Source organism: Pleurodeles waltl, chromosome 11, assembly GCF_031143425.1.
Source record: "Pleurodeles waltl isolate 20211129_DDA chromosome 11, aPleWal1.hap1.20221129, whole genome shotgun sequence".
Classification (NCBI taxonomy): Eukaryota; Metazoa; Chordata; class Amphibia; order Caudata; family Salamandridae; genus Pleurodeles; species Pleurodeles waltl.
The window spans coordinates 19,927,153-19,951,085 of NC_090450.1; the positions used below are offsets into that span (position 1 = coordinate 19,927,153).

Below are 23,933 nucleotides of genomic sequence, written 5' to 3' on the forward strand. Positions count from 1 at the left end.
TGTGATTCCAGGAGCTCCAGAGGGTTTGGCCACCATGGCCTTGAAGGAAACTGCCACAAGGTTCATGGCAAATCTGTTTGTGAAAGGAGAGGGAACTTTGCATCTTTATTCATGAACAAAGTCTCAGTGCCTCTGCAGCTCCTTTATGACTCGAGTGTTGACTTTTAGGTAGAACAGATGTTTTCAGTGAATGTCCACATAGACTTTAAAAAGCAAAGAGGGGCAAGAGCTCATTGTTTCCTTAGGGGACAGGTTGTTGTGGATTTACACTTAAAAAAACACATTTTAATTAATGAAGAACTCAGCTGAACTGATAGGCAGAACAGTAAGCTTGGTTAGCATTCTGCCCTGTTTCAATATACACTAGGAAATGATTTCCTTGAAGTCCTGTAGTACGTTATTTTGAAGGGCCTTGAACAGATGTTTAAACCACTCTAAGTTTCTGAGGGGAAGTTGTGAAGTGGAATGAAAACACGGATATATTAGTGCATGTGTTTTACTTTAGATGTTTTTGTAGTAGTTAGGAACACTACTGCCATATGATGGAATACAACTAAAATGGTGTTTATCTTTGAAACTACTAAAACAGACTTTGGTGGGGTTAATGAGAAGTGATTCCCCTGGATGGTTGTAATTTGCGCATCTGAACATAGAGTGGAGGGGGTGCACATCTGACGTTAACTGGAAATGCATGGCTTTAGAGATTGAAAAATGAGTGTCTCTTTAAACATGTAAATTGTTTCCCGGTTACATTTACTCTTTTTAAACTGATACCATTACTGCAGTTGAAGTAATAGTCAGGAATAAGTAGTTTGTCCTACAGACAGAAAAGCCTTCCCCGTTTCACTCTGAAATGAAAGAAAGTCGGTTGGTCATAGTGTGTGTTTCCATTTCCGCCATGTAAAATAAGGGAAAGAGCACTGCAGCAGAGGCTGTTTGGAGCCTTGTTTTTGTAGTGCCGGAAAACAAATATGACCCAAGCAATTTAACACGGTTGCTAACTTTCTTGCCTGGTTGTTAGTGTTTCATAGGAGTTTCTGAGCCAGTTTTCGAAGTAGCTTTTCACATGGAAACCTGTCGGAATCCCAACTGTTTTGCATTGCTTTGGAAATTTAAACCTCTTAATTTACAGTATGAGTTCCAGTATAACGTCACCCAATTACAGACCCAGTTACTTCCATTTCACCCTGCATCAATCACCTGGTACTGTGTATCTTGCTAAGTAATATTTATGGGAATTAAATTTTTAACACATCTTAAAAGTGTAAACCTGAAGGCCAGTCTCCTCTCCATTCCTGCACTGAGGAGTGTGTGCTCAGCAAATCCTTGCTCATTACTGTGCATTACCACAGCACAGAAAAGGTTCTAAAGCTACTCTTTCTGACTTGTTGTACTCTTTGTGACTGTAATACAGATACCTCACCTTGTGAGTACTCCCAGATGCCAAACTGCATCTGAAGATTTTTCCTAGCTTTGCTCCTGGAGGTGGCGTTGTGCAGCTCTGTGGACTCCGTCCCGGTCAGGGAGTGATGAAAGAGGCACATGTAAGCACCCCCACTATGTGCTGACATCCGTTCCTTTCTTTCTGTGACATCTGAGACAGATCCAGAGTTAATGGTCCTTCCTCTGCAGTTGACGTTTATTTTCTTCAAAAAACATCTTTGTCCATTGTGCAAGGGAAATGTCACATTGTTGTTAACAAATGTCTGACAGATCCGCACAATGTGTGCCTCTGTTGGCTAGGTTCTGCCCATGACTCCCAAGTTATGCATAGTGTGACATGATGAATCTGAAGGGGATCAGGGACCCTTAAACCAAGCTGTACGTTGCTGGACATTGTTGGAAATCATGAAAAGGCTGCTCGTGCTTAAGGTCTAAGATTTGGACCTATTCCTGTTCTAAGGGCTGGTACTGAGTCTGGTCCTCCTCGCACTCCACATCTCTGGATCAGTTCAAGTCAAAGAAGAACCACAAGCAGTCCATGCAAGCCTTGTGACATCCTCACCACTCTCATTCTGATGAGTCGCAAGAACGTTAAGGTGCACTACACTCTTGCTCCCAGTCCCCGCTGAGGAACCTCAGATGATTCTGATGCACCCAGAGTTTCCATGTCCATCTGCGACGCCGCATCAAATTCAGCCTTTTAAGAATCTCATGCTTCACTTCCTAGGCACCTGACCAGTTCCCTCTGGTGCGCAGTTGTGCCCCACGGATCTGTGCAAGCTCACAGCTATGTTACCTCTAGCAGGCCTGCTTTTGGTGCCAGCTATGACTTCTGAACCCGCAGCTGGTTCAACACTGACTGCAGCCAGTCCCACACCATGATTCATGCCACGTTGATACCACCGCAGGAGGACATCGAGCTCATTCTGTCCAACTCTGAACTGAATCATTCCCAACCTTGAAAGAAGCTGCATGCAGCTTCAGCTCCTACATGCCCAGCCCACCATCCTTTCTGCCTCAGAAAAGACAACGCCTTTGCCTCAAGGATGCCCTCCTCATGGAAACTTGGGCAAAGTCTTGTTTGTGCCCACCAGTGAGTAGACAAACGGCACATTGCCATTAGCCGTCTTCTGGTGGCCCTGCTTTCCTTACACAGCACCCACCTCTGGAGAGCCTGATGGTAAAAACCTGCACAGACAAGTCCATCTCAGTTCTTTCTCTATGGCCCTACCAGATGGGGAGTAGAAGAGGATGGAAGCATCCGTAAAGGGATGGTTCCCTCAATAAGCCTGGCCCTTAGATCCTTCAATGCCAGCTGCTTGATAGGACGCTGATCCCATGTATTATGGGACAATGTCGCTGACATTTTGCCCACAGTCCTGGAGGAGTTAATTGCCAATTTATCTGAGACCATTCAAGACGGTCAGGATGCATTGAAGTATGTCTCTGGGCTGAATAACACCGACTGCTTGCACAGGGCGGTCGGTACGACTGGTTTCTCGGGTGACATTCAGACTTCACGATTGGACATTCTAATTGATGGCACCTGTATCTTTAAGGACAGAGCTCAATCTGCCTTATAGTGATTCAAAGAAAAGAGCCACAGTGCACTCCCTCAGCCTTTTTGCGCCGGTGTGGCAGTATTACACACGTCAGGTTTGCCATTTTTGAGGTTTCAGAATGGGCTTGGTTCAAACACAACCCCAAAGTCCACCTCCACATCAACAAACGCCCCTCAGTCCTTTTGAGGTTGGCAATCCACTCGACAACTTCCAAGTCCTCAGGGACAGCTTACTTCTTAGACCCTGCTACTACTGGAGACCACTTTAGCTTTCTCTTGGGACCACATGGGCATCATGTAGGAAGCAGGATAAGGTGTTACCTCCATCGGTGATACAGCATCACATTGACCGATGAGTAATTCAGATAGTCCAAGAAGGATATGTCCTACCATTCTTTTCCGATTCACTGCATATGCCATCTTCATCACAGTGGATGTCGGAGGAGCATTTGTCCATCTGCGGAGGTAGGTCCAGCCTCCTTTGGATGAAAGAACCATAGGGACGTTTCCTGCCTTGGAACTAGGGCCTGGATGTACTACTGTTATTTCCAGGTGCTGAAAAAGGATCAAACCCTACCTCTTGTTTTAGATCTTCCCACCTCAGTTTCGTCTCAATAAAGGACCAATTTAAGATGCTTGCATTGGCTCATGGTCTGTCTGTCCCTGTTCCAGAAGACTGGATGTTAGCACTGGATCTGCTGGATACCTATGCATTATCTGTGGTTCATGGTGGGCAAGGAGTATTCTCAGTTTTCCATGTTCCTCTTTGGCCTTACCAGCAACCCATGGGTGTTCATAAAAGTGATGGCGATGGTTGCAGCACATCTTTGAAGGTTGAGGATGTCGTTCTTCCCTAACCTTGGCCACTAGCTGTTGAAGGGGGGCTTACCACAGTCAGTCATAGACCATCTCTAGATGACGGCCAAACTCCTAACATCATTGATGTTCAGGAACAACTGAAGTCATACCTGACCCTGCATCAGAGCCATCCTGGATATGAGAGTGGCCTTGGTCTCAGTGAGAGTGGCTCTGAGACCTCTTATCGCTTGGTATCCTGTGTGCCGACTAGACCAGATGGCACATTCAGTCTATGCAGTAGGATCTGAAGTCTGTGGGCTCAGCACCAAGGAAGCCTGTCAGATTCCATCCAGGTTTTGGAGGAAACCGCAAAAAACTTGCAGTCGTAGCTTCTCAGCGGCATTTGGTTCAGTGCAATCTCACCCCCCCCCCCCCCCCCACGTCCCCTCTACCCCCCCAATCCCCGGCACACACCCACCCAATTCTTACCCCCCCCTTTCTGGCAGATGCCCACCTCCACATCCCTTACTCTGGCATTGAAGGCAATACTTCTGACAAAGAAAGGAAGTCTAGTTAAGATCCTCATGTACAACACCATGACCATATGGGACTGCTGTAAGTAAGGCAAAGTAGGGTCCTGTACCAGGAGTCCCTGCACTACTGTAACTGGCTAAGTTCGCAGTGCATCTCCCGGGCTAGATCTTTAAACACCAGGGGGTGCAAATGCCACAGAAAACACCTTGCAGATAACAAATGACAGCTACACCCGGGGGTGGTGTAGGGTGTCTTTCAACAGTGGGTAGAACCCTGGCTTGATCTCTTCAACTCCACTGCGAACGTGCAGTGTCAACACTTTTGCACTCTGGAGTCCCCAAGAGTGCTCTCCAAGTTGGCTCTCCGCTCAGAGTGGAACTCTGGACTTATGCATGCCTTCATGCCACTCATGCATAGATTTCCAAAGATCAGGAACAAGCAACGCCAAGTCATTCTACTGGCTTCAGATTTGGTCATGAGAGTATGGCACCCAGAACTTATGGGCATGAGCATCTCTCCTCTGATCAGGCTGATGCTTCGGGGGAGGGATCATCTGTTGCAGCAGCAGGCCCGGGTTCTTGCGTACAAGCCCTTGCAATTTAGACCTCCATGAGTAGAAACTGAGCGATGACTGTCTTTGCTGTCCCTCCTGGGGTACTGGATGTCCATCTACAAATTCTGATAACGTTGGATACTGGGATGAGTTTGTGGCCTTACGTAACTGTTACCTTGCCAGACCCATTACTGGTGAAGCTGTGGGATGTTAAATGTTTTGTGCTGCTGTTAGCCCAGCAAGGACTTGCCATGGGCATTGTTGAAAGTTTTTTGTCATCTCTTTTTGAGTTTACCTGACCAGCCGTCCTTGTTTAAATTACCAGTTGTGTTGCGTTTTCTTAAAGGTCTGGTTCACTTTTCACCCAAACCCACTATGATGCTGCAGTGGGACCTTAATTTGATTCTCGCGTTCCTTATGTGTACCCCACTTGAGCCAATGCATAGCTATTCTTTGTATTTTCCTGACTCTCAAAATAGTCTTTCTTGTTGCAATACTCAACTTGTTTCTTGAAAGAGCTACAAGCTGTGTTTATCCACCATACACCACCTTTTTCCTGGTGGTGTTGACTAAATTAACCTTCTTGCCAAAGGTTATGCCACATGACTACGGGCTAGATGATCAATTTTGTGGGATTTGCTGGGACAAAGAAGGATAAAGCAGTGCAGAAACTGTTTTTTAAGATGAATAGTCCCTGTTTTGAGATCTGCTACATTGGCCAAGAAAGTCCTCCAGAATTTCGGAGTGTTCATTCATCCTGAGCCGCTGTTGCTACCGCTGTGTTGGCATGCAGAGTGCCTGCTCTGGACCTCTGACAGGCTTTGAGGTATGCGCTGATTCATACTTTCACAAATCACTACTGCCTTGATAGCCAGGTCCTGGGAAAGGCTCCTCGTCTGTTCTGATCTGCAGGACTTTCTGGTTTGAGCCATTCCACAGACCCATCTCCTCGGGAAGTACTGCTTTGGTATATCTGCTTATAAGGTGAGGAATCAGTGGTTGTAAGTATCCATCAAAAAACAAAGTTCTTAACCTTCAGTAACCCTCTTTCTGGTGGACCTGTAACTAACCACAGATTCCTCACCACCCCCCAACCTTCACATTCTGTGAAATGGACTCACTCATTTACATAAAGGAAAAGATTCCAATTTAAAGCGTTGTTTACAGTCACAAGTGATCATTTGTTGAGTTCTTTGTCTGACTGTGACTGAATGAAGAAACAAACAGACGTCAGTGCGCTGGATTAGTGCTTATATGTGGCTTCAGCATCATTTCCAGGGTGGGATGGAGTCAGTGTGAACCCGCACAATGCCACCTGCTGGCGTTTAGGAGCAATCTTGAGAAAAATCTCCAGCACCTGAGGGTTTCTCAAGGAATAAGTTGTTAGAGTATCCACTAGAAAGAGGTTTACTGAAGGTGAGTAACTTGTCCTCTTTGACAAAGTAAACATGGTAAACTGAATGGGGTTTTTAATTGTTGCTGCCCAGCCTTTGCAGTCATTACATCTTACATTGTCTGCAGCTGTCTGTTATTTTATATCTAAACCCTAAGTTATTTGCTGGTCATTTTGAATTTTAATTTGCTTTGGAATCTGATAATCCTATTCATTGTGAATCACTAGAAATGCAGTGTATAGCTGTTTACCGTAATATGAGCTAACCGTGCTACTTTGTAGTATATTTTCTTTAAAAAAATAATGCATCAGATTTAGTTTTAAGTATAATTAACCTGTTTTTCAGATGCAAATGTGTATACGTGGAATTCATTCACTTACAAGTAAAATACATCTGCTTAATGAGAAAAAACATTAAGAACCTTGGAATAAATAACGCTTCAGTTAGACCTAATAATGTAGAAACATTCAAGCAAATTTGAAGTTTAGACAGAGTAAATTAAGGCATAGTGGTAAAATAAAGGTCTTTACACATTTCTGAAGGGGCCAAACCTTAGGTAATTATGTTTATTTCTGATGCTGTCTGTTTGGTGTCACTGAAATAGTGTACATTCGTCAATTACATGTATTCATTGCCTAATATTGTGCTTTCAGTTGATGTATATGATGATAATACTTGTAGATTGTACAAATGACTGACGTTGTCTTAGCGCTGAAAGTTGCCAAGGAAAGTAGGTACCCACTATTTCCTGAATAATCAAGTTTTTAGAGATTCCCTGAATGCCAAAAGAGAAGGGATAGGCTTCAGGTCTGGCAGAAGGCAGTACACCTAAGAAACTCCTGTCATCCAAAGAGGAGCACTTAAAGGAGGGGACAACTAGGTTGTTTGCTGAGCTAGACTGCAGAGGTCTGCTGGGTACATAGCGTTTAAAGCTGTTTTTCTGGTATTCCGGGCCCTGCCATGCAGTACTTTAAACACAATACTAAGAGCTTTAAAAACAATTTGTTGTTTAATGAGAAGCCGGTGTAGCGGTGGTGGAGTGAGATGTGGGCACATTCAGGAGCATCCATGCTGCCCCATTTTGCAGAACCTGGAATTTATTCTAAATTCTTATTTGCTGGTTCTGGTAGAGAGCATTGCGGTAGTCCAGTCTAAAAAGTATGTGTGGTTACAACCGTTTTTAAAAGATTCTCAGCATATAATAGGAAGCAGAGGTAACTGGAACGCTTGATCTTTAAAAGTTAGTTTTTCATCCACTGCGCCGCCCAGAACATTTACCTTTTTGATGGGCAGAGGGAGCGACCCTAACTCCAGGGGCCACCAGGATTGGGACCAGAAAGCAACGTTGTTGCCGAAAAGAATAACGTCATGCTTCGAGGCAGTCTTCGAGGAGTTTAGCTCAAGGCAATTTCTGTCCATCTGTTTGTCAACAGCACTCATGTTGCACCAAAAGGACTCCCCTCTATTCTGGCTACTGTCGGATAGTGAGCGATCATCGGTGTGTTGTCAGCATAAGATACTAACGACAAGCCGAAGGACTTAATCAAGCTAGCCAGAGGGGTGAGGTATAAGTTAAATAGGGTCAGGTTTAACAGTGATCCCTGAAGGACTCCACAAGGCATTTTAAACGGCTCAGAGATCAATTCCTTAAGGGAAACTGTGAATACGATCAGAAAGACAGGAGCGCAGCATTGCCAAGGCAGCATCTGTAATTACAATCCTCTGTATGCGGTCAGTCAGTAAAGTATGATTGACCATATCGAATGCCACAGACAAATCAAGCAAAAGAAGAGCAGCACTGCCGCCCTTATCTAATATAATCCTGATTTCTTCTGTGGCCACAATAAGCGCCGTCTCTGTGCTACGGCCGCTTCTAAATCCAAATGCGGGTGTTATACAGCAGCTGGTTGTTATCTATGAAGTAGTTGAGTCGGGAATTCATGGCTTTCTATGCCAGCTCATCTGGAAAAGGAATCCTGGATATAAGCCAATAGCTGGGGTTTTTCAGTAGAGGAAGAATGGGTGTCTCTTTCCATTGTTTAGGGAAAATACTGGACGTGAATATGGCATTGAAGGTCTTGGTCAAGTGGTGGGCAGTAATATCAGCTTTCTGGACACTGGACGGAGAGCAAGGATCAGCGGGGGTCCGGGTTTAGTGGACCGAATGGCCTGTTTCACTTGTTCCACTTTAAGATGACAAAATTCACCAAAAGAGGATTGTCTAGTGGGAGCAGATGCATAAGCTTTGCTTCCTGCACCTATATATCTGTACCTATAGAATATTACTGAAGGATTGTGCCAGAAATGACATGGCTCACAAACTGGGGGAAAACAGAATATATCAGCATAGCTTCTGGCTCTGGAGTGTTGGCATGCGGGTAAAAATAATGAGCTGCTTTGAAAATATCCTTCACTTTCTTCTGGAAGAAAGTGGCAAGTGAATTGCAAAAGGCCTGGCTACAATCTGGCCTTGCCTGTGGATGTAGCTGAGAGTTTAAAGACAGTTTGAAAAAGCTCTCTAGTGGAGTTAGGGGCAGATTCGATTATTTCAGTTAAGTATTTAGATTTGACTTTTAATAGCAGATTTTTATATTCTCCAATGCAAGGCTTGTATTTGTCCGTCCCCTGCAAGTCATACTCCTTCCTCCATCAATTTTGTTTGGCGGCCCTTAGTTCTTCATTAAACCAAGACGCAGATGGTTTGCTTCTTTGGTGAGTGCTGTGTTTAGGAGGTGCAAGGCTATTGGCTGCAGATCTCAGCCAATTAGAGTAGTTTGAGGATAATTGACCCATATTATTTGACCACTCTAATTGCGACTCCATTAGAAGTTGGTTAAAATCCTACTCATGAACTTTGCCAGACCTGGTAGACCGATGTCTTGTGGGTGGGGGGGTTACTGGCGGGAATTCACATTTTCCAGATCACCACTCTTTGATCGTCCACTCCAGCTGTAGAGTTAATGTACCGGAGATATAAGGATAATTAGTAAAAAAAATATATATATCATCAAGGGTATGCCCCGCTACATCGGTGGGAGTATCTACTATCTAGGTAAATCCAAATCCGGATTTAGCATCAATTAAATTCTCAGAGTCATAATCCTCTTGATTCTCTAGATGACGGTTAAAATCACCAAGAAAAGTGGAATCGGATTTGAAAGAGAAGGATTCCAAGAAGAGATTGTTCAAAATATCAAAGTTAAATCTGGTCACAGCAGGGCGATAAACGAGAAGTCTGTTGAAAGATTGAGTTTTAGTTAGTTCAGTGTTTAAATAACATCCTTCAAACTCCTCTGCTGATGCTGGGGAAAAGATAGTGGCGGACGTGGCATCTATAAGGGAGAATTGTTTCAACTAAACCAGAGTAATTAAAAGTTGACAGTCTTCTCTTGAACTGTTTCATATGTTTTTCTTCCTCTCTCAGGCTGACCTAGAGCTTCAGAGGCGGCGGGACCAGTTAGTGGAGCGGACGAGGCGGGAGGCACAGCTTGCTGCGCTCCAGTACGAGGAAGAGAGGAGTAGGAACAAGCACGTCCCGAGGGCGGCGGCACTCGACTTCGTCAAAGTAATTCAAATTTTTTCATGGCTCATTGAATATTCAGCTAGATATTGAGCTCAACCATTCGTATTGTAGTTGGCACTTGAATTGTTTGTATTTGTTTATAGGGGAAAAGAACCAGTTGTTAGAAATTGATGGCATGAAGAGTACGAGGATGATAATTATTTTTTGGAGCGCCCCACGAAAAAATTACGTAAACGTGTTATTTGGCAGGGCATGAGAACAGGGAAATTAGAATCCTGCTCATTTATGGTGGTAAACAAATGACAGGGATAGGACTGTTGGATGAAAAGATGCATTAAAGATTGGACATGAGATACTTTGCAATGTGAGAGTTGGGCATACAAGTACAAACCTGAGCTACTCGTACTTGAATGGATGATCAATGGTTTGCATATGTACTACTCCTGACAGGTCATGTAATACCCTCTTATATTACTGAAGGACTGTGCCAGAAATGCCATGGCGCACAGACTGGGGGAGAGCAGAATATATGAGCACAGCTTCTGCTTACTTTGACTCTTGGAAGAAAGTATGTGTGATACCTTAACTCTGGAGTGTTGGCATGCGGGTAAGAAAAGAATGAGCTTCTCTGGATATATCCACTTGTAAAATGGAGTCTTTCATAATGAAAAGAAAGTCTCCTTGACTGCAGCGACATGGAAAGTGGAGCATGATTGTATACTTAGAAAGCATCATTTAGAGAATGAGATAGATCACGTTTCTCTAATGAGTAGCTTGTTTATCTATTAATTGTGCTAGACGCAGTCTCAGCATCACAGATGAAATACTGCATGAAACTGCTTTACCAGAAAAGGGTCTTCATGACCTACATATCCACTGCGTGGCTGGCAGCTCGAAAGAGGCACGTGGCTTGCAAAAACCACTGTTTCTCAAAGAAAACAACGGATTCAAAGTTCAAGTAACCATGGATTATTTTATTTTTTTAACTTCTTTGAAAAATTAATAGACGATTTCTAAAGCAAGTTAACTTAAATATATCCAGCTTCTTTTCCACCAGCTCCTGCTCTTACGCTTTAAATGACAGAAACTCAAGGGATGCATCTGACCATTCCCCACTCCTTCATAAGAGCTTACGCATCATTCTTCGGGTTTTCCCAGATGAAAATGTTGGTTGTGACGATTCAGACAAACTAGAGTGGTGTTCCAATTTAGCCTTGAGAGCACTGAATACATTTTTAAAGAAACAAACTTTCAGGATGAACTCATTGTTGGATGCCTGCCTACAATCCATCAGGATGACTAGTTGCTATCAATCAATCCAGACAATGCCTATTACTCCTACCAAGGCATCAACCTAAGGTTTATTGTGGATGGCCATCACCATCTGCTCAAAGCACTACCCTTTGGCCTCAAGTCAGCACACAGAGTATTTACAAAATGTATGTCTCCCGTATCTCAATGACTGACTCATCAAAACCCCTACACAGCGTTAAACATCAGAAGCACTACATCAGATGCTGCTGTTGTTAAAAGAATTAGACTGACCCTTACCAAAAGAAAATCTCTGTTCCTCACAGCACAGTTCATCTTCTTTTTAGGGGCAAAAATTTGAACAGATATTCTGAAAGCTTATCCATCCCTGAAAAGAGGAGGAATATGATAAAGTGTATCAGGACATAAATGCAAGAACTCGAGTTACATTCAGAAAATACTGTATTTTTCTGGGAATGGAGCCCTCTCTCATTCCTTCGATCTGACGTCAGTTGAGAATGAGACCCCTGCAAGAAAACCTATACGTGTTGTGGAAGCCGGTCTAAGGCTCATTGGATAACTTCCTTTGAATAATCTTCAAAAAGAAACAAGCCTTGACTTGGTGGAGAAACAAAGAATCTGGACATGTTTGCAAGGCCGTTACGAAGTACAACTGCTGTTTCATCTAACAAAAGACGTCTCCTTGAAAGGCTAGGGAGTGCATTTAAAAAAACCTGTGCACAAGTAGCCTCTGGACTCTAAGAACAAAAATTGGACACAAACATAAAGAACATAGGGCAGTCCGGCTGGCCATGGTGGCCTTTTTGCCACTTATATTGCACCAAGGATAGCAAAAAATGGAGAGACAGGTCTATAATTGTATATTGTATGTGGAAATGAGGAGAGAACGAAAGCAAACAAGCTGTCACAAAAAGTTTAACTAATTTGGCCCCGGGTGCTGTCACAAAATCAGTTTGATAGTGGAACATGTGCCAGGATTACAAAACGCAGTGGCAGATGTGTTCAGCACAAAACACTCACTGTCATGAATGGGAACTGAATTCAAGACACCTGGCATTACATATGGAACACACCTCCTCTGGATCACTGTGCTGCACCTGATAACCTCAGATGCCGAAGTTAAGGAAGCAGGAGGTAGTCCTAATCTTAGTGGGAAACGTTCCTTGGTCAGATACATTTACATATGCTTTTCGTACTCAGTCCATGTGTCCCCAGAGTGCTGCAGAAGTTGAAAAAGGAACCATGTACACTGATACCAATAATGCCAGCATGGGCTAAGCAATTTTGGTTAACTGGGCTGTGAGATTGGTCACTACACACTCATTCAATTCAAACCAGAGTCATACCGTCTTTGCGAAAATCAAGGTTGTTTTACAACACAACCCACATGCTCTGTACCTGACTGCTGTAGAACTGAAATACTGTTGCCGAAAGATTCCAGAAAGTTGCAGCTAGAGTAACTAACACTGTAATAACTTAATTTGCAGTGGAAAAGACTTTGCCTTTGAGCACTAACTCAAAATAATAACCCTCCTTTAATGCATCCACATTAGATACTGCCCTACCTCCTACGTCTAGTGGTGTCCAGCTTGAGCTATTGCTGGTTTAAAATATATCTGGCGTCTGTATCCAGACATCTCGGAGAACCAATCCTTAATCTCAAGTAGGGTGGCTAAGTAATTTACGAGAGGTCTGTTTCGCGCCTTCTCTCATCTAGTAAGGATTCCACCAATGTTAGAACTGAATACGTGCTAGGAGACCTTATCAAAGAACAGTTTGGACCTGTACATAAAGAATTTCATCAGATGCTGTTGTGGAAGAATGCCTTCTTATTAGCAATATTGATTGCATACATCAACAAATACAAGCATTGTGTATAAATGGCAGAGTAAATTGAAATTTGAGAGGAATGATGGATGGATGGGTGGTTGGGTGAAAAGATGGCATAATAAATTGAAATCTAAAAGGATGGATGGACGGGTGGGTGAAAGGATGGTAGAGTGAATTGAAACTCACAATGAATAGATGGAATGATGGTAATTAAATGGAAATCTGAGCGGATGGATGGATGAAAGTAAAGTATGTAAAAGGATGGCAAAATAAATGGAAATTTAAGAGAATGGATTTATGGATATGGGTATAGTAAATGGAAATCAGAGTATGGTTGGATGGCAATGTAAATTGGAATCTGTGAGGATGGGTGAATGATTGGACAAAATGATCAGTTGATGGATGGCTAAGTGAAATGATGGATGTATGCATAGATGATGGATTTGTGAACAGATGGATGGATGAAATGACCAGTGGATGGATGGAATGGTGAAAGATTGAGTGATGGATGAAAGAACGAATGGCTGACAATGTAAAGGCAGAATTGTGGGTATCAGCGGGTAGATGGACGGGGGAAAGGTTTAATGGATAGATGCTTGGATGGGAGAGAAAAGAGTCTCACTTGCTTCGCTTGCTTGGTTTCACTAGAGCTTTGATTCCATTTGGGGGCTTTTGATTTTTCCAGCTACCCCCTTGACGGACACTAAGGGCCATATGTACAAACACTTTTTCCCATAGACACAGAATGGGTAAAAACCTTTGCTACATCTGGCCCTAAGTACCTTGTTCATCACAATCAACATAGCAAATGTTTGTACATTCTAGCTAGTACATTCCACTGTGAGTTAACTTTGCTGCAATTATTATGACCTGAAAAGAATGAGTGGAGTGTTAAACAAAAATTCTGTCTTCGTTTGATATCTATGTAATGTTGTGTTTCTGTTCTGCAGCACAAGAACACAGTAAGCCCTCAGAGGCAGAGTCCCCTGGACAGCGAGGTAAGAGATGAGAGATAATTGACCCAGAGGGTCACTTGATCCTAGGCAATTTCCCTGGTCATTTCCCTTTTGTTTCTACCTTGCTTTTTATAAATAGTCATGCTAAGAACCAAAATAAAAAGAATCTGAGGGAAAAAATGGATTACTTTAGGCTGTGTTACTCTTGAACAGCACATTTTGCCCAAGAGAGGCCGCGTCTTAGATGATCTAACCAGACAAGAAAGCAAGTAGGATATGAACAACCTTAACCAGACTGACAGTTGAAAAAAATCGTATCATGCATACCAGTACTGTGCATTTCTTGATGCTCCTAATCCACACAACCTTATCAGTTTCATTTTCATATTTCTGCTTTCTAATTACACATTAACTGTTACTGTCTATGAAATTGATTGTCTATCAAGTCTTTTGTCATTTTTCTTACATACTTTGTGTTTGCTGGGTAATTGCAATTCAAGTCTAGATTTAAAATGTGGTATTTTAAAACACGAGCACACACAAACGCCTTGGTGTCTCATCAGTCACCTTTACTCGATGTTCTAGGATGTTATGTCTGTGTGTGTCAAATCAATACACCTTTGGTTGCTCGACCTTCTTGAACTCATAGAACGGGTGTGATACAAAGATTCTTTTCTTGACTGCAGCAGGCTCTATAATGCCCTAGCTTCATCCGGATTTTCATTTCACTAACGTGTTCACCTTTGTTATGCTGACCATGTGTCACTGGGCGTTTGCGCTGTGTAGTGCAATATGTCCACAGCCCGACTCTTGAGACGGCAGCATTGGGGGGAGGCAAAACCCCAGGAGCTCCTGTTCTTTAAGGTACCGGGTGCCTGTTCTACACAATGTTCCTTGATAGGATAAGATGTAAATTAAAAATATGAGGACCCATGGCAGAAAAGGGTGTAAACATTACTGTGAAAGTTACTGCCTCCTTGTCCCGAAAAAAATAAATGTGTAGAGTTTATCTTGATAAAAGCCTGAAGATCAGTGATCTGCTACAGAAGCTACCTCCAAACAAGAGCTGTGTTCATGTACAAGTTAAAGCCAGTCTCTAAACTGAAGAAGAGACTTTGTTGAGCCATTAGTATTTGTTTTGTGACGGTAGTAGAAAAATAGGATGCCTGGTGACCTTTCTTTCTGTAAGCTCTGATTACAGAAACCCACCCTTAGGGAGAATTGCTGGAACATCGACTCTGCTAGATCAAATAATTGTGGTAAAACTCCTTTTCTTCAGTGGAAAAGTTAAGATTTAACTTGCATGTAAGATGTTCTAGGGGGAAAGCATTCTTCCTTTCATCACAATCATATTGCAGTTAGGTTGTGCATTTAAATATATTAACAATGCCCAGTTATTTTGGTGTACTTGGCTTTCAATTCTGGAAGGCAAGTTCCTTTTCAAGGCAATCCCCAGTGAGGAACGTCTGAGAAAGTAAGAGGAGTTTGGTTACATAAGCCAGTGCTAGCAGTAAGGGCCATTTTGGTAGTCCTGGATTATCTTGATATTAAGAGGTGGTAAAGCCATGCCCAGGTAATGTTGTCAAAAGCCCTGTGTGGTGACCAATCCCAAGAAAGCTCTGTAACCTTGTTGACAAAATTGTCATTTGCAAGCCATGTTCTAGAAGGTCGTCCTTAGTTTTATGTCATGATCTACATCCCTGATCTCACAGCCCTTTTTGCAATCAGTCCATGTCTGTTTACCTCCCAGGAGAAGAAGAATGTCAAAGGTGCCCTTGCATCTTCTCACAGCAAGTAGAAAACAAACAATAATGCAGGGCATTTTAGGTGGTTGCTGAGGATACAGCAGTAGGTACTTATTTGTTTCCTAGAGATTCAGGATGTTAAAACATCCATATTTCATTTTTTGTGCAACTGTGCAAGAATATTTTAAAGGTTCTGAGTAACAACCAGTATAACTAGCATCCATCCATCCCTGATAGATCTCATTTCATAATTGCGAGACCAGTAATGTAGCCGGGCAGGTCTTGAAGGTGTTTGTCATTAAATGCAGGGCAAATTCTAAACAGACTCGTTCGAGTAAACGTCAGGTCCAAAGCCACATCTTTTCTTTATCAGGATATCATAAGGGCGCAGACTCACTCATTCAGTATGGTGGAATTTTAATATTGACTCGGCTGTGTCCTCCAGCTTACCCTGAAAAGAAGGAATAGTCAGCTTGCATCTGTAAGCCTCTGCTATTTGGAGCTCTTGATCAGTCTGTAGCAGCTGAGGATATATGGCACCAGTAATAAACTTCAGAGGGTTTCAAAGCTTTTCAAATATGTTATACCAAACTACCATGTTTATCATCCATTCTTTAAGGAGAAACAAACTGAACAGTTAGAACTTTCAGGGCATGGCCTCTTACTGAATCATCATGTTTACCTATGCAACCAACTAATTCATCTTCTCTTTTAAGGCGCTGGTCATTCAGTGTTTCCTACAGCTTGACCATATGGCCCATACCTTCTGCTCACTTCAGTACGGATTCCAATGTGAGAGTCATTGCTTTTGTCTGAAACTCACTCTAGAGTCTTTTCTGTTGTGCTGAGGAAGTCCTCTTACTGTGCCAAACCCTTGTGAAATAATGCATAATGATGGGGAACTGTATGGAACAAACACATAAATAACGTTTTCATAAAATATTTGATTTTATTCTGAAGTCTTTATTCCTGAAATACAAGTTTCTACTATTCCTATTTTATTCTGGAGATTGTGATCAAAGAGTAATTGCTTTTGCAGGACAAATGCTGGTGATAGAGAACAGTGGTCTTTACCCTAAGTTGACCAGTTTCACTGATCACCCTTCTTATACAAAATACATTCCAGATGGAATTGCACAGTTCAGCCCTATGCTATAGGTAATCGACTTTACTCCCAGGATGTTTGAGGATGTAATACATAGGCAGGCTACAAGCTTGTATTCATTTTTTAATCAGGCCAATGATTTTAATGGTTTTTTTGTTTGTTTTTTGTTTACTTCTTTGGTGCCAGGTATGTGGACTCTATTTAAAGTCCCTAAACCCTTTTCAAAATTGATTAGCAGCTTTCTGTCTATGAAAAGGAAAGCAACATTAATTTGTCCAAATAAGCTTACTTTTGAAAACTACTCAATTCTTGATGCCAGGTACTCCTTCCAAGGTATATTTTCACACCGCTGTGTCTACAAATAATTTAAAAATTTCATGTGTGTTGAAACGATAACATAAAAAGTAAACACAGATTTTTTTCTTGGTCATTATGTGCATATCACTTTTTATACCCTCCTGCTTTCTTTTCCCAATGCCATTTTCTGTGTCATCAGTGTTCGTTTGCCATCTGTCAAGGCATGTTCTATTGTCTGTGTTTGCCATGTATTTCATTGTCTGTTTTTTTTCTGACATTGCTTCATCTTTCTTCCCTCCCTCCTCACCCAAGTGTCCCTTTCCATCCAGGCGGTGCCAGCACACTGATGACAGTGCCTTGTTAGTGGTAAGAGCACTTGCACGCTGTGGCCTGTATGTTTATCCTGCACGATCTAGAATGTAGATCTGGCATGAATGTCAACTTAAAGTTGAAATGCAATCAAATAGCATAAACCATGAAAGTTTAGAGAAAAAAAAACAATTTTCATGTGATTTAGATACAGAACTATGCATGTGGGTGAGATTCCTCTGGAATGGTGGGTCAGCTAACGGAGAACCAGGGCCACCATCCACAGTGAGTGAATGTCCTGATGTGGTTTCTATGCTGTAAATAGTTCTTAACACAAAAAACATAAAACACGAACACAAGTAAGCCAGGATTTGCTGGGACTTTGCAAACATATTTCTGAATCACACATTTTAACTTTGTGTTGCTTGACTACGCTTCTGTATGCAGATAGGTAGGAAGATGGTTAAAATTGCCTTCCCATTCATGATGGCTCATTGGAGTTGCCAGTTTACCTACACTTTTTTGTCATTCTACAAATTTCAGGATGAAAGAGAGCTGCTCTGTAGATAGTGACTCTCTCTTACCAAGGTAAACAGGGCCCCATACCCACTGTTTAATTGAATGTACAAAATAAACCCTTGATGGGCATTATCCACGGTAGTAGGGAAACCCCAGATCCTATTCAGAAGGATGATTGCCCGTTGTGCTGTTTTCTGTCCGAGGTATGATTACCAGTTTCACAAATGTTTAATTCAACCAAATAACAGCTTTCTTTGTTTCACCCGTGGGCACATCCTACATAAACCTGGACTCTTCCACTTTGTTGTTTCTAAGTTGACCTTATGTAAATAGTTTTCTCTTTCTTTGGAACGATTATACAGTTGAATGACAGATAAAAAGTTAAACTTAAAATTTTACTCCGAAGGTATCAAATTTGAAATAAAATATTGCTCACAAGGAGTGTTCTTAATATGGTTTATTATGTAAAACCAAAGTGACAAAGTTGTGTTTTCCTCTAGGCTCTTGGGGATATCTCACTTTACAGTTCGCTCTTGAACAGCTTATAGAGTAGCTCAATGAGTTAAATTTTCTCCATCAAAATACTTCAGACTTTTCCTTCAAGGGTTCACGTCAGTGCTACTCATTCTGTCAAATGAGTACGGCAAGAAATTTGGTTTTTGGTCTAGGGTGGTGTGAACCTTTCTCAAGCAACAATCACAGTCACTATCAGGGTGAACCACAAAGATCCCTAAATTAACCTGGGCTTAACTCTTTGGTAGTATGTCACAAAAACAATCAGGCCTAAATTATAGGCAATGTGTAAATATTTACACAGCACGAAAACACAAAAGAAAAATACTGGACTGATTTAGAAAAAGAGACAAGTTTAGGAGAGCATTGCAGATGGTCGTCACTGTAGCACGGTCTGGCATCGCAGATGGTTGTCGCTGTAGTGTGAAGATTCAGGCGGTCGTTGCTGAAGCTTCCTGTTGGTGGTCACCACAGGCTTAATTGCTGTAGCACAAAGTGCAAATCTTGTGTTGTCGTCACTGGTGGTCACTGTAATGCAAAGAGTTGGGTTCACCAGAGCTTCACGTCAGGTGGCGCAGGCGGCAGTGTCTCAGCGTGAACAGGCACTTTCGCAGTCAGCTCAGTACTTGAGAACTTCATCGTTCATTGCAGAGGAGTGCACTCGGATACCAACCAGAGATTCAGGACCTAGGGAAGCACCGATTGTGGGTCATGGACTCACTCTAGTTGAGTCCTGCGAGGCTCAGGCAGGTCCTGTTGCAGGTCCATTTGCAGAGGTCAGCTGGGCAGTTGCAGGGAGGCCTCTGGAGCCTGTTGTGTCCCTGTAACACTGAACAGGTCAGCCAACTGTGCCCCTAGGTGTCACTCTGGGAGGCTGGGGACAAGAAGTTGGTCCAGTTCTCCTTCAGCAAGGCAGTCCTCTGGAATTCCAGGCAGGCCTCTAGCAGTAGGGCATTAAGTCTTCTGGAAGTAGCAAGGAATTCCTCTAGGGTTCCAGGCAAACGTCTAGCAGCCGGTCTGTACTCTGAAGAGCAAGGCAGTTCTTCTGGAGTCTTCCACAGGTTCTCAGGAGTTTACTGAAGAGTTGTTTGAGGGTCCCATATTTTGACCTGGTACTAGCCTTTGGAGTGGGAGAAACGCCTACACTCTCCCCATCTGGTTCAGGAAACCTCCTTCCTTCCTTCGCCTGTCCAGGCTGCAAGAAGACTGCCATCTCTTCACTGTCATGTGATCCAGGACACAGCCACAGGCACCAAAGGAGAAAAAATGTAAACTTTGTAAAATTGGTATTTGTGAGAATTGTGAATTAAAATCCAACTTTACCATTAAAGGGGATTTTAAATTAAAATTCTTTTGAAACCAGACATGACATTTGTACCTGTTCCCAATCTAACGTTAGCACTTATTAAATGTAATAAGATAACCCAATGTTATCCTATTGAAGAGGAAGACCTCACAGTAGTTGAAAACAAATTGAGGGGTTTATCACTACCAAGAACTATAAAACTTAAATGCACATGCCCAACATTTTAAATTCAAATGCCCCTGCCCATGGGATGTTTAGGGCCTATGTTACAAATGACATATACATTATGAAGAGAGGTTTAGGTACCCTTTGTGAGAAGGTAGCCGCTTTCTAGCCTTGTTACCCCCACTTTTGGCCTGTTTGTGAGTGTATGTCAGGGTGTTTGTCACTGTTTTCACTGTCTCACTGGGATCCTGATAGCCAGGCCTCAGTGCTCATAGTGAAAACACCATGTTTTCAGTATGGTTGTTATGTGTCACTGGGATCCTGCTGGTCAGGACCCCAGTGCTCATAGGTTTGTGGCCTATATGTATGTGTCACTGGGACCCTGTCACACAGGGCCCCAGTGCTCATAGGTGTGCATGTATATGTTCCCTGTGTGGTGCCTAACTGTCTCACTGAGGCTCTGCTAACCAGAACCTCAGTGGTTATGCTCTCTCATTACTTTCAAATTGTCACTAACAGGCTAGTGACCAATTTTACCAATTTACATTGGCTTACTGGAACACCCTTATAATTCCCTAGTATATGGTACTGAGGTACCCAGGGTATTGGGGTTCCAGGAGATCCCTATGGGCTGCAGCATTTCTTTTGCCACCCATAGGGAGCTCTGACAATTCTTACACAGGCCTGCCACTGCAGCCTGAGTGAAATAACGTCCACGTTATTTCACAGCCATTTTACACTGCACTTAAGTAACTTATAAGTCACCTATATGTCTAACCTTTACCTGGTAAAGGTTAGGTGCAAAGTTACTTAGTGTGAGGGCACCCTGGCACTAGCCAAGGTGCCCCCACATTGTTCAGAGCCAATTCACTGAACTTTGTGAGTGCGGGGACACCATTACACGTGTGCACTACATATAGGTCACTACCTATATGTAGCTTCACAATGGTAACTCCGAAAATGGCCATGTAACATGTCTATGATCATGGAATTGCCCCCTCTATGCCATCCTGGCATAGTTGGCACAATCCCATGATCCCAGTGGTCTGTAGCACAGACCCTGGTACTGCCAAACTGCCCTTCCTGGGGTTTCACTGCAGCTGCTGCTGCTGCCAACCCCTCAGACAGGCATCTGCCCTCCTGGGGTCCAGCCAGGCCTGGCCCAGGATGGCAGAACAAAGAACTTTCTCTGAGAGAGGGTGTGACACCCTCTCCCTTTGGAAAATGGTGTGAAGGCAGGGGAGGAGTAGCCTCCCCCAGCCTCTGGAAATGCTTTGTTGGGCACAGATGTGCCCAATTCTGCATAAGCCAGTCTACACCGGTTCAGGGACCCCTTAGCCCCTGCTCTAGCGCGAAACTGGACAAAGGAAAGGGGAGTGACCACTCCCCTGACCTGCACCTCCCCTGGGAGGTGTCCAGAGCTCCTCCAGTGTGCTCCAGACCTCTGCCATCTTGGAAACAGAGGTGCTGCTGGCACACTGGACTGCTCTGAGTGGCCAGTGCCACCAGGTGACATCAGAGACTCCTGCTGATAGGCTCCTTCAGGTGTTAGTAGCCTATCCTCTCTCCTAGGTAGCCAAACCCTCTTTTCTGGCTATTTAGGGTCTCTGTCTCTGGGGAAACTTTAGATAACGAATGCAAGAGCTCATCCGAGTTCCTCTGCATCTCCCTCTTCACCTTCTGATAAGGAATCGACTGCTGACCGCGCTGGAAGCCTGCAAACCTGCAACATAGTAGCAAAGACGACTACTGCAACTCTGTAACGCTGATCCTGCCGCCTTCTCGACTGTTTTCCTGCTTGTGCATGCTGTGGGGGTAGCCTGCCTCCTCTCTGCACCAGAAGCTCCGAAGAAATCTCCCGTGGGTCGACGGACTCTTCCCCCTGCAACCGCAGGCACCAAAAAGCTGCATTACCGGTCCCTTCGGTCTCCTCTCAGCACGACGAGCGAGGTCCCTCGAATCCAGCGACTCTGTCCAAGTGACCCCCACAGTCCAGTGACTCTTCAGTCCAAGTTTGGTGGAGGTAAGTCCTTGCCTCACCTCGCTGGGCTGCATTGCTGGGAACCGCAACTTTGCAGCTACTCCGGCCCCTGTGCACTTCCGGCGGAAATCCTTTGTGCACAGCCAAGCCTGGGTCCACGGCACTCTAACCTGCATTGCACAACTTTCTAAGTTGGTCTCCGGCGACGTGGGACTCCTTTGTGCAACTTCGGCGAGCACCGTTTCACGCATCCTCGTAGTGCCTGTTTCTGGCACTTCTCCGGGTGCTACCTGCTTCAGTGAGGGCTCTTTGTCTTGCTCGACGTCCCCTCTCTCTTCAGGTCCAATTTGCGACCTCCTGGTCCCTCCTGGGCCCCAGCAGCGTCCAAAAACGCCAAACGCACGATTTTCAGCTAGCAAGGCTTGTTGGCGTTCTTTCGGCGGGAAAACACTTCTGCACGACTCTCCACGGCGAGAGGGATCTGTCCACCAAAGGGGAAGTCTCTAGCCCTTTTCGTTCCTGCAGAATCCTCAGCTTCTTCTGTCCAGTAGAAGCTTCTTTGCACCCGCAGCTGGCATTTCCTGGGCATCTGCCCATCTCCGACTTGCTTGTGACTTTTGGACTTGGTCCCCTTGTTCCACAGGTACCCTAGATTGGAAATCCACAGTTGTTGCATTACTGGTTTGTGTCTTTCCTGCATTATTCCTCTAACACGACTACTTTGTCCTTAGGGGAACTTTAGTGCACTTTGCACTCACTTTTCAGGGTCTTGGGGAGGGTTATTTTGCTAACTCTCACTATTTTCTAATAGTCCCAGCGACCCTCTACAAGGTCACATAGGTTTGGGGTCCATTCGTGGTTCGCATTCCACTTTTGGAGTATATGGTTTGTGTTGCCCCTATCCCTATGTTTCCCCATTGCATCCTATTGTAACTATACATTGTTTGCACTGTTTTCTAAGACTATACTGCATATTTTTGCTATTGTGTATATATATCTTGTGTATATTTCCTATCCTCTCACTGAGGGTACACTCTAAGATACTTTGGCATATTGTCATAAAAATAAAGTACCTTTATTTTTAGTATAACTGTGTATTGTGTTTTCTTATGATATTGTGCATATGACACTAAGTGGTACTGTAGTAGCTTCACACGTCTCCTAGTTCAGCCTAAGCTGCTCTGCTAAGCTACCATTATCTATCAGCCTAAGCTGCTAGACACCCTATACACTAATAAGGGATAACTGGGCCTGGTGCAAGGTGCAAGTACCCCTTGGTACTCACTACAAGCCAGTCCAGCCTCCTACACCCTTCTCCTTGGGTGTTTAGGCCCTATGTTAGAGGTGACATATACATTAAAAAAGAGAGGTTTAGGCCTGGCAAAATGTTTATTTTGACAGGTCCAGTTGGCAGTTTAAAGTTGAACACAGGCTGCAGTGGCAGACCTTGAACATGTTTTGAAGAGCTACTTAAGCGGGTGGCAATTTACAGGCCCTGGGCACATGTAGTACTACTTTACTAGATGCTTAAAGGTAAATTAAATGTGCTAATTTGGGTGTAAGCCAATTGTACCATGTTTAAAGGAATGGGTACAAGCATGTTAACCATCAGTAGCAGAGGTAAAGTGCAGAGAGTCATAAAGCCAACAAAACCGAATTTCAGCAGACCGTAGAGGAGAAGGAAAACATTTTGGGGAAAGACCATATCATAGGCTGTCAGGTCTAACAAGTACAGTTAAGCTTAGAAAGAAAATAATACCTGCTACATACTGCGTCAAACTCAGATATGCCAGAGTTCTAAATCACATTTGTAACCCTCCTAAGGTCCTGTTACTGGCACATTCTCACTGGCCCCAGCACTATAAATATGTTTGAGAACTTTTCTACTTTCCAATGCCCCTTTAGGTATCCATCTTCAGAAAATCCCTCTGAATCTGACTCCACATGAGCCTGTTGTAGTAAGTGTGCATGTGTAACATTACATAATAAGGCGGTGAACGAAAAGGAAGTGATCGTCTAAGGTTTTTATTTTGCTTATTGAGAACAAGCATCTGTGTTTTTTATCTCGAACCACATTACTTTTTTTGGTGCCAGTTACCATTTTAAAGAAATCACGTCCATCACCTCAG

General features: G+C 43.5%; 1 protein-coding gene across 9 annotated transcripts in view; it reads left to right on the plus strand.

The window, feature by feature from the left end:
• Positions 1-23,933, plus strand: part of LRCH3 (leucine rich repeats and calponin homology domain containing 3) — a 311,841-nt gene that overhangs the window by 182,044 nt on the left and 105,864 nt on the right. For 7 of the 9 annotated variants that reach the window (XR_011199321.1, XR_011199322.1, XM_069212842.1 and 4 more), the window contains 3 exons: positions 9,708-9,848; positions 13,859-13,906; positions 17,324-17,377. Coding sequence is in view for 7 of the 9 variants with exons in the window: in XM_069212842.1 (XP_069068943.1) it covers positions 9,708-9,848; positions 13,859-13,906; positions 17,324-17,377 (243 nt within the window). In the remaining 2 variants the exon portion in view is untranslated. The remainder of the gene's footprint in view (positions 1-9,707; positions 9,849-13,858; positions 13,907-17,323; positions 17,378-23,933) is intronic. The other 2 variants (XM_069212847.1, XM_069212849.1) reach the window with 1 other exon arrangement.